This window comes from Aptenodytes forsteri, unplaced genomic scaffold, assembly GCF_000699145.1.
Source record: "Aptenodytes forsteri isolate BGI_AS27 unplaced genomic scaffold, ASM69914v1 Scaffold563, whole genome shotgun sequence".
Classification (NCBI taxonomy): domain Eukaryota; kingdom Metazoa; phylum Chordata; class Aves; order Sphenisciformes; family Spheniscidae; genus Aptenodytes; species Aptenodytes forsteri.
In genome coordinates, this window is record NW_008795318.1 from 317,522 (window position 1) to 328,260 (window position 10,739).

General features: G+C 52.6%; 2 protein-coding genes across 2 annotated transcripts; one reads left to right on the forward strand and one right to left on the reverse strand.

Moving 5' to 3' along the window:
* The first annotated feature begins 1,966 nt into the window (after positions 1 to 1,966).
* Positions 1,967 to 6,538, forward strand: MIF4GD (MIF4G domain containing). The gene is made up of 5 exons (XM_009279644.2): positions 1,967 to 2,106; positions 2,904 to 3,013; positions 3,325 to 3,480; positions 4,223 to 4,315; positions 5,558 to 6,538. Exons 1-5 carry the CDS (start codon positions 2,025 to 2,027, stop codon positions 5,783 to 5,785), a joined length of 669 nt encoding a protein of 222 aa, XP_009277919.1. The 5' UTR covers positions 1,967 to 2,024; the 3' UTR covers positions 5,786 to 6,538.
* Positions 6,539 to 7,152: 614 nt separating this feature from the next.
* MRPS7 (mitochondrial ribosomal protein S7) lies at positions 7,153 to 10,701 on the reverse strand. Its single transcript, XM_009279686.2, has 6 exons — positions 10,613 to 10,701; positions 10,351 to 10,461; positions 9,884 to 10,075; positions 9,511 to 9,574; positions 8,372 to 8,539; positions 7,153 to 7,514 (listed from the first exon to the last, which is right to left on the reverse strand). The coding sequence occupies exons 1-6, from the start codon at positions 10,699 to 10,701 to the stop codon at positions 7,293 to 7,295; spliced, it is 846 nt and encodes a 281-aa protein (XP_009277961.1). The 3' UTR covers positions 7,153 to 7,292.
* Positions 10,702 to 10,739: the final 38 nt, after the last annotated feature.

Consider the following 10,739-nt stretch of genomic DNA (forward strand, 5'->3'; position numbering starts at 1 on the left):
GCCCAGGTGCCCCGGGCGGGAGGCGTCTCGGCCCTGGGGGTTCCACGTGCGCCTCGGCGGGGATGGGACGGGAGTCCCGGGCGGCTGATAGCGGCCACGGGCAGATGCTCAGAGGCGGCAGAGGAGACGCGCTGCTCTTCTCCCTCCCCTTGCGATGGTCGGGGCGTGTCCAGCCCATCCTGCCAGGTATGACCCCGCAGGGTAGGGCCCTGGCACACGGGCCGGCTGATCACTGGCAGATCGAGGACACTAACCCCGACCACGTCGGTCCCCGAGACAGCTCGTCTAGTGGGAACCACTTGCAGAGGAGGAATTGGTACCCACGGGTGATGCTGTGCCCGGTGTCACCCACTGCCACCATCCCTTCAGGCAAGGTGGTCCTGGCAGCAGGATCTCCAGTGCAGACGAGGCCTGGCTGGTTTTACGCTCACACGCTGTGGGTTTGCTCCGGGCAGGGTTATTTGGCACAGCAGTTCAAAGCAGCCATGCTCATCCCCAGGGAGCTGTGGGGAAGGATGCTCCGGGACAGGCACTGGGCGGTGGTGGCAGAGACGCTGCCAGACGGGCTCGGGTGCTTCCTGCTTCACTGTGTGCGGCGCTGAGCTCTCGCCAGGTTCCTTCCACATGCTGCTGGCTGCTGGCAAGCTTGGGCCACTCCGCTGGCAGTGCAGAATGGCGTGAGTACAGATACAGAGGGAGAGAGACAGTGCAGAAGGAGGAGAGGTCGGATGGGAAGGCGTTTGCCAACCAGACACAGCACAGAGGGCACCCAGCTTCTTGTGAATCCATCTGGGAAAGAAACCTCTGTGCAGGTCTCGGGGCAGGTAACCCTGCGCAGGTGAGAGCTTCGGCTGCGAGAGCAGCGTGAGCAGGTTGTCGCCCCCGTGGGGCAAGGTCTGCCCTCGGCCTCCCGGAGAGGCAGGCGAGGAGAGCAGAGCCTCTACCCACCAGCGAGCTCTGAGCTCTGCTCTGAGTTATTACGTGTTGTGCCATGGCTTCATGGCAAGTGGTGTGTCCGAGGGGTCGGGCTGCCCGTGATATGTATCCCATGCCTCTAAAGGGCGATGGACTCTTTGGCTTTAACCCTGGTAGGGACCTGCTTGCAGAGAGGCGTGAGTAATGGCTCAGGAATTTTGACGAGCTGGCAAAACTAATTTGGCTGATTGCCTTCTCCTGTTTGTGCTGTGGGTTTGGCCAGCTCGGCATTCTGTATCCAGCAGATCATCTCGTGTGCATATCAAAAAAAGCTCTTCCTCTCTGTGCCATGCCGTACCCTCTTGCTGTCTTTGTTGTATCACGAAGCAGAAGAAAATTAATCTAGAGACTATTTAGGAGCACCATTGGTACTGCAGAGAGCTGTGCTTGACTGCAGGGGGATGAGACAGGAGCTGTTGCTGTTGGGCATTTGGCTGCAGAGCTTGCCGTGTCTTGCTGGGAGTGGAGGGAGCCTGGCTCCAGCGCAGGAGAGGTGCTCTGCTCGCTCTGGCGAGTGTGCATTGGATGCTTAGGTGCTGGTTTGATTCTTCCCAGGCTTTTGTGTGAAACCAGCTGAATTGGTGTTTCAAAGGCACAAGGGAGCAGCTTCATGGGGTGCTCTTGCGTGTGCTTCCCTGTCATATAGCCACAGGGAAGCCTTCAGAGGGGAGGTCAGTATATTTTGGGGCTGCTTTGGTGTGCTGTCCACTTTGAACCTGCAGATCAACAGACTGAAACGCATCAGAAAAATGTAAAGGCTCTGAAGATGAAGTGCTATCATAGGCTGGTAGGAAGCAAGTCTTAAAAAGATGTGGGAGTGAGGCTTTGCTCAGATCTAGGGCCAGAGTTGGGTGCCCTAATAACAGATGAGTTTCCTTGGGGTGGGGGGCTGTCAGGATAACAGCCTGTGATCCAGCACTAGATGGGATTTGCCAAATGGCGAGGTGAAGGTCTGCCTCTCTGTCCAACTAAGCTCCATGTGCTCTTTCCCCAGGGACTGTCACTAGCCCATCCGTTGACCTGACTCTTGCCCTTGGACGAAGCCAGTCATGGGGGAAACGGGAAAAGAAGAGTATAAAATACAGTCATTTGACAGCGAGACTCAGAAGCTGCTGAAAACAGCCCTCAAAGGTCAGCAGGCTTTTTACGAGCTCCTCTGCCATGTGCTGCTTGGCTGGTAGATGAGGCTGGATGCTTGGACCCCTTTAAGGAACACTAATTGCTAAGTGTAGAAAAGCTGTTTTATAGATGCTGTTCATCCCTGACTGAGTGCTACTGGCATGAATCTTCTCTGGGAAGGTCTTTGCTCCCTGCCTCTTCTTGTCCCCTCTCACCTTCTCCCCAATGTTTAATGGTGTGGCTGTTCAAACTCAGCTCCTTGTTCTCATCTTTGTGGTTTTCCCTGATTTCAGGGTACCCTCTTCTCCTGCTCTAACCCAGCATCTCTCACCAGATTTGGCCTCTCACCCCTCTCCAGTGCCTAGTTCTGCTCTCTGCCCCTCCCCGCTGCAGGGTCATCTCATCTTCCCGGCCCCCGGGGTCTCCTGTTCACCGGTCACGGCTCTATTCAAAGCCCAGCAGGATTTTGCACATCTGGCTCCCATTAACCCAACTTTGAAGCAGAGCTGGAATTTCAGATTCAGATCAACTTCTTGCTTCCCCATATTACCTGCTTTCCTCCATCGCTTTCCCATCATGATGGCTGTGTCTTCAGCCTGGGAGGACCGTGCACCATTGGAGATAGTATCTCCAAAGCAGCTGGTGTGCAAGAGGAGCTGTGACTCTTGATGTGGGAGTGAGCATGAGGTTTTGCACCATATAACATGTTTGTACCAGGCCCTGCGCTGACCTTGGTTCCTTTCCAGGTACGCCAAAGCAAGCAGGGCACAAAGGGTGCTGGGTCCTGACAGTGTTTCTCCTCTCTGCAGACCCCAGCAATGTGGACCTGGAGAAAGTGGCCAATATTATAGTGGACCAGTCCCTCAAAGACTGTGTGTTCAGCAAGGAGGCAGGGCGCATCTGCTACACCATCATCCAGGTGAGAGCTCCTCATGTCTGGACAGTGAAACACTTAAGCTGTGCAGGTTGTCCCTAGGCTGGCCCAGGAGAGGCTTCGCCCCAGCCTTGCGCTCTGACCCCTCAGCCAGCTTTCCTCTTCTGCCGCTTGCCCCATGCAGTGGCAGCATCCACACGAGCAGCTGGTGAGCACAGTTAGTTGCAGCTTTCCTGCCTCTCTGGGCGAATTGCAGGAGGGTATCTGCGTGGTCCTGCATCACCCAAGTAGCAGCATCCCCCTGCCCCTCTCACACCCCCATTTCATCCCTCCATCCTGCTTTTGTGGACTCGTAGGCAGAGAGCAAACAAGTCGGCCAGAGCATCTTCCGGAGGAGCCTGCTGAACCGGCTGCAGCAGGAGTACAAGGACAGGGAGGAGCTGCGCACCCGCTCACTCCAGGCGTGGATCTGCTTCGTCACCTTCATCTGCAACATCTTCGACTACCTGAGAGTAAGGAGCCAGAGCAGGAGCACCTGGCTGCTGCTGCCTAGGGGTGCCAGAAGGGTCTGGGTGTCCAAAGACACCAGGGCAGGAGTGTCAGATGGGTGTTGTACGGCGCCCCGGGGCCGTGGCTCAGCAGTGGGGGCCAGAGCTGGTTCTCAGCATGAGGATGCTGCCGGGGCTGGTGCTACCTACAGGCAGGCAAACAGGCTTGGAGAGCCAGAGCCATCTCTGGGAACAGTCACAAAGTCTGAGCTTCCTCATTTTGTACCTGGTGTTTGACATCCCCTGATTTGCCTGCTCTCAAATGTCCCAGATTGAACTAGTTTAGTTGCTATGAGTTCCCAGGGGGACCTGTGGGTGCTCACATCATTTCTAGCCCACATACTGACGGAGTTTGTCTGCAATCCTTCACTGCAGTGTGTACTTGGATTACTGCTTGGAGTAGATGTAAAAATGATGCAAGGAGAGCTGCAGGCAGGAAAAATGCTGTTGCAACAAGTGTATTTCCCATGACTACCTGCTTACATTTAAAAATAGATGTTTTTTACATCATTTGTTCAGCTTCTCTGGCTCCTGGAGACTCAAACGTCTGGTCTCCTACGTAAATCCCACCAATACGGCATTTGACAGTACAACTAAATTCTGCTCCCTTCTCCTTTGAAGAGCAGCAAGGGAACGACTATTTAAAATAGCTGCAAACTCCTCCCTTTCTGGCCCCAAGCTGACGATGGCTCCTGCCTCCTTACAGGTGAACAACATGCCCATGATGGCTCTGGTGAACCCTGTTTACGACTGTCTGTTCCGGCTGGCACAGCCCGACAGCCTGCAGAAGGAAGAAGAGGTGAGTGCAGGGAAGAGGGCTGCTAATGCACCTCTTGTCTTGCCAAGGACCAGCAAAAAGCACAGCCCAGGGGAATGCAGTCTCTGCATCCTGGTGCAGAGGAAAGCTGCCTCCCCAGTATGTGCTGAAGGAGACCCGCTGGCAGGAGGGTTTGCAGCCCAGAAGGAAGCAGGATGAAGGTGCTCGTTGTGACTCCCTGGCCCAGGCCACACGTCCTCCCTCAGGGCAGCTTTTCTCCCTATTGCCCAAGTGTCGTCGCTGGAGACCCAGCAGCCCGGCTGTCCCTCAAAGCAGGGGCTGTCAGTGTTACGCAGGTTCACCTCCTGTCATGTGAGGAAAAACGCAGACAATGACTCTCCTCTGTTTTCACTGAAACCAGCTGCTTTTCCAGCAGCCCTGGCTGCCAGACATCTGGAAAAGCAGCTGTCACACTGACCTGCTGAGGCATCACAGCCATGGGAGGTGATGGCAGATAGCTGCAGTGACAGTAGGTGTGCAGAATGGCTCTGTGTCCCTGAAGGTCCTGGAACATGCTGTGCAATGCTTTGCATAGCTGCCGCTCACCTGCCCGGGCCTGCAGTTGATGCTGTGCCAGACCCTAGCAGGCTGGAGAAGGCTCTTCTGGAGCTGGAGCTTTGCACACATGTGGGTGTGCAGCAACCTGCGTGGGGCATGGCTGAATCGCCCCTCAGGCAAGGGGTTCCTGTAATATGTAGGGGCCCTTGGATGGGCCCTTTTGGGTTTTTTTCCATCTTAGCACAACCCTCCCACCCCTGCAGCCCATTGACTTTCTCCCCTTCTCCAAAGACCCAGTTAGTGCCCTTGTTTCCTGTAAATCACCAGACTTTCTAAGAGCTTTAGCACACGTTCCAACCACTTCCCTCTGTTCTTGGAGGCACCTCCTTGCTCTAGCTTTGACTTTAGCCTTGCCATCATCTCTTGGACATCCTGCAGGAAATTAACATTTTTCCACCTGTCGCAGGTGCATTTCTCTGACAATTTTGTCTGAGAGACAGGGGAATTCAGGATATGCTTCTCCAATGCTTTTGGCAGAAGAGACATTCAGCTTCTCCTGCCTCCTGGATCACAGCGACTTGGAAGTAGAACTGTCGCCTGTTGGAAATCCAGAATAGAGGGAACAGAATGAGTTGGTACATAAGTGACTGATGGCGACCTCCACAGAGATGTGCCAAAGCTCTCCATTCCTTTGTACTCAGCCATCTTCTTCTCTTCCTTCTGAAGGTGGACTGCTTGGTCCTACAGCTCCATCGCATCGGTGAGCAGCTGGAGAAGATGAACTCCCAGCGGATGGATGAGCTCTTCTCCCTCCTCCGAGATGGCTTCCTTCTGCAGGAGGGGCTCAGCTCCCTGTCCCAGCTCCTGCTGCTGGAGATCATCGAGTTTCGGGCTGCTGACTGGAAGATGACGGACGCTGCCCAGAAATACTATTACAGCGAAGTGGCGGATTAACCTCTCTACAGCAGAGGTGGAGAGATGTCCCCAGCACTTTCACCAGCAAGCTTCATACCAAGTTTGAATTTCTTTTCACGTTAATGTTTTTCTAGCGCTTCCTGTAAATAGGATTTATACTGGCTAGAGCCTCTGGGCACGTAACTATCAAGCTGCAGCTGGTGCTAGCCTGACTTTGGAGGTTTGGAGAGGTGGGAAGGGCAGGGCACATTTAACCCAGCACGTTCTCCCACTGATTTTGTCTAATACGGGGCTGCTGCCAGCAAAGGGCAAGGAAGGCTTCTAACTCAAACCAGCAGTTTATATGGGTGTTAAGGAAAGCACAGTTTAGGCTGAGAGCATTTTGGCTTCACCCAAGAGCCAGCGGAGCTGAAGGAGGCAGAGGGGAATTCTTTCACAGCTCAGGTTGTACGTGGTTCTCTGGGATGAGTCACAGAAAACACACGTCGTGTGGCCTCACAAACAGCTCAACCAAGTGCTATTTTTCCCAGACTCCTTCCAGCACACTGGCTGCACCTGCATGCACACAGTCTCCCCCACGGGTCACAAGCCACCAATACCTGCCACAGGGCAGCTTGCAGCAGGACAGGTCCCTGAGCACACGTAGCTACCAACAGGTTTTATAAGTTTTATACAATAACTGTCACAGTTTCAAAATTTAGCGAGTTTCAACTATGGTATGTTTCTTATAAGAATGGGAGAGGAAGAAAGGAAACTAAATAGTCTATTGAAGGTTTTTTTCTAATAAACGTTTTCCACTAACATGTGCCCTGCTTTCTCTCTACGCAGCTGCTGAGCTATGAAAAATACTTAAAAGTTGTTCCTGACTGAAGCATTAAGGCTGTGATATTCATTTTCTCCTCCGGTGTAGGGTGTCAGCGTGGCTTTACACAACCAGGGTAGCTGGAAAGAGCAGTGTGAGATTCAAGCAACAAAGGTTTGGAATCAAGAAACCTTCCCCATAAAACTGGTTTTATTTTTTCTGTTAACATTCCCATCAAATCTGTGCAGACAATGTTGCTGATGACCAGAACCAAAAATCAAAAAGGGCCTTTCATTGCATTTTGTATCAATCACGCTAAGGCTGGTTATGGTATGGAAAAAAATCCAGCTCTGCTCTTAGCTGTGCAGCCGAAAACATTGCTGATTACAGGAGCAGAGACTTAGAAGTCCCCAGGAAACAGGTAAGTGGAAGATTATTTTGTACAGCATTGCTCTAAGAAAAACATCTAAGGCTTCTCTTCACAGGGACGTGATTATGAAATAATTAGAGCATCTGTACAGGGGTTGGTAACTCTTTCAGATTCCCCCTTCCCCCATCCAAACAAGCACAAAGGAAATTAACTTTGTGGTCATTGGATGGGCTGTCCCTGGCTTAGTTCAGAAGCCGTCTGGAAGGGATCTTCCACTCTTCCCTCTTCTCCCCAGCTTCTCCCAGGCAGGCGGCCCTGGGGCTCTGCTCTCCAGGCCACAGGGCTGGTGGCATCATGTCCCATGCACAGAGTCCCTACCACCAGCGGAAGTGGGCGTAAGCCCGGTTGGCCTCTGCCATCTTGTGCAGCACGTGCTTCTTCTTGATGATGGGCCCTTCGTTGTTGAAGGCCTGGAGCAACTCCTGGGAGAGCTTCTCGGGCATCAGCATCCGACGGTTCTTGTTCTCCCTGCACTCGGTGATTAACCACTTCATGGCCAGGAAGCGCTTCCGATTGTCCTTCAGAGGGACTGGGACCTGGGAAAGGTTTAAACCATAACAGTTATCGCACTGCGAGGGTGCAGTAACCTGCTCTTCTCCAGCAGTCATACAGGTCCAGCTGGACACGTGCAGATTTACACCGTGCTGAGACTCCACTGACAGCATGCTGCTGTCTGCAGTAAGACCAGCTCCCAACAGCTGATCTCTGCCAATTCACCTCCTCTGTCCATAGAAACTGGCCGTTGCTACCAAAATGGAAATTCTGATCAGCCTTGGGTACTGCTGGCAGACGCTGGCCTTTGTAAGGACTTCTGGCCTATTTGGGAACTGGATCCAGGCTGGTTTGTGCTAGCAGAAGCAGGAGGTGGTCACCACTCCCCTGCACTGAATGACAGAGATATGCCTCCACATCTCATTTCTCCATCAGGTCTCAAGTGTTGCAGAGCCCATACTTAAAGACAGGCTCTGCTCGTGTTTCAAATATCACACTGTATCTAGTTGACTTTTTCTGCTAAGCTGACCCTCCCCAGGGCTTTGGGGCCTCTACCCAAGCAACATGATGCAGCAGAGAGGATGGGACTGGTAGTCCCAGGACTGCCAATTCTTTTGCTGCCTGTCACTGATCTCTGTTTCCTCGGACAACATTTGCTGTGTACTCCTCTTCTTATCTAGTCAGAGAAGCAGAGACCGCTGCTGACAGGGGAATTACCATGCTCACAGGCTGGGGGCCTGATCTCGGACAGTTTCTTAGGTGCTGTTTTAATCCAGACTGCAAAGTGGCTCTCTTTCCAAGGAGTGGAAAGCTTGAGCTGAAGGGGTGGAAACCAGTTCATCTGCTTCCCTAGCTTAATTCTCTCCCGACCAGATGTGCTCCCAGGCCCCCCCTCTTTCACCTGGTAGGTTTTGCCTCCTTTTGTGATGCTGCTGAGCCCAATGATGGGCTGGCAGTTTTTCAGAGCCTGGTGGAAAATGACATAAGGGTTGCACTCAATTGTCTCCTTCTCATCTTCTGGAGCTTTGTGGTACTTCTCCAGCTGCTTCCTCTTAATGGCCTCTAGAGTCTTGGGATAAAGACAAGAAGACAGGCAGAGCAGATGGATTATCCCACTCCATGAAGTTACATCACTTTTACAAGCACCCCATTTTCACTTGAGCCTGCAGCTGGTTTTCTAGCCCTGTAGGCAACAGGCCAGTCGGGGAGTCTCTTAAGTTTTACTTCACCCTCTTCCAGCTCTTCAGTCTCTTTATTGGACACTGCATTTGGGGCAAGGAGGCCAAGCAGCACAGACCTGGGCCAGGAGCCAAGGGAGGGCAGGGACAAAGCGGAGCCACGAATACACGTCTGTGTGCACTAAGCATCCTCCCCTCCAAAGCCTAGACTCAAGGGCCCAGACCCTGCCTGTTTTTCTGTCACAAGGAATCAGCATTTACTTGGGGAACATTTGGGCAATGTGTGTCCCTGTTTCAAGGGCTGGAACACACCAGATGGGACCACCAGCTAATACCAGTTACTGTACGTCAGAGCAGGGGTCAAAGCTACATGTGTCATGTAGGTGACACATTTGTGAGACTTCATTGGCAAATTATACAGAAGATAAGGCATGAAAGAGAGCTGGAAGGAAGATCTTTTGAGAAAATTATGCTTTTAAGGGTATATTCTGAGTTTATGGTTTAGTGGTGGACTTGCTAGTGTTAGGTTAACAGTTGGACTCGATGATCTTAAGGGTCTTTTCCAACCTAAATGATTCTATGATTCTACATATGGTCCAAGAGACACTGAAGAGTGGAAAGAGAACGTTCTCCATTAAGCTATCACCACCTGGTCTCTGAACTGAATGAGGTTGGGGCTTGTACAAAATGTACGTCTGATCAGGTAAACAATGGTGAGAGTACTGTGTGTGCAGAGGGAAATGCGTTAAGACCGCAGAGATGACCTGAGCTGCAGTAATTCCTAATTCCAGTGGGCTTGACATCCCAGCCTTCCATTTTGTATTGTTTTAACATAATAGTGAAAAGAAACATGAGTTCTCACCTGAGCCATGAGGCTTCTGGCCAGCACTTTATTTCCATCCTTCATCATCATATTGGTGAATTTACTGTAAACACAAAGCCAGATGTGATCTGATTTAAATTCTGATTTTATCACCCACAGAAATAAGCTCCCCCCCTTGTGTTGTTCCCATGGTTAAGTCTGGGTGCTGCTACATGTGCTGTAATTATCTCCAATCACTGTCAGTCAATGGACTGGCTTTGTGGGAAAAGATTAACCCAAATAAAGGGATTGTGCTGTAACAGAAGGCAACGCGCAGCACAGCAAGCGAAGCCTGAGGAGGACAGCACAGCTCCCAAGCATTTTGGCTCCATGGGACCTAGCTGTAACAGGAGAAGATGATGCTTTCTCTGACCTGATCATAGGGTCGCTGAACACAGAGCTGGAAACAGTGGGAGGAGCAGCTTTTATGGGTTGAACAGCCTTAAGCTCCAGTTTTTCCCTTTCCTCCTCAGACAGCTCCTCCCAAGGTTTCTGATACAATTCCTTGTTCACTTCTGGCTCTAAGAAACTGGGGTTGTAGCGACTCCCTCTCACCTGCGACAGCCTGCAAAGAACAAGACGAGGAGGGTTGTAAATTGATGCACACGATATGTCATGGAGGGGATGTGGACAGATGTGAACACATCTCAGAACGACACGTTAGACTTGAGAGGCATCTCTGCCTTCCTCTCCATCGCCGCTTCTCTACTGCAGCAGAGCCAGAGGCACCAATCAACAACCAGGCCCACAGTTTTTGCTGCAAAACTATCGGGCAACCCCCACGCCAAAGGGACGGGTCCGAAGGGACTGTGCTGCAGCTCGAGGCCTTGCTCAGCTCACCTTCCTGCCAGACCCTGCCTGTACCCACGGACGAGCCTCCCCCGGGCCGAATGGCCCACAGGCCTGGCGCCGTCAGGTCCCAGGTTGCGGGTGGCTTGAATAAGTGTTATTCTGCGTGCGTGGGAGTGGGACCGCTATCCTAAACGGGAGCTTTATTTACGTTCAGCGCAGGAGGCGGCGGCACTTCGGCGTGTGTTGGAGAGAAGCAAGGGTGGCACCAAGATCCCTTCGCCCCTCTGGCACGGCGGGTCAGCACACGCACCCGTGACGGACCCCACGCGCAGAGGCCGGATTCTCCGAGCCCCGCGGCAGCCCCCGGCGCTTGTTGCACCGGCGCCCACGCGAGACCATGGCGGCGTCACGCGCGAGCCCAGGAAACAGCCAACCTG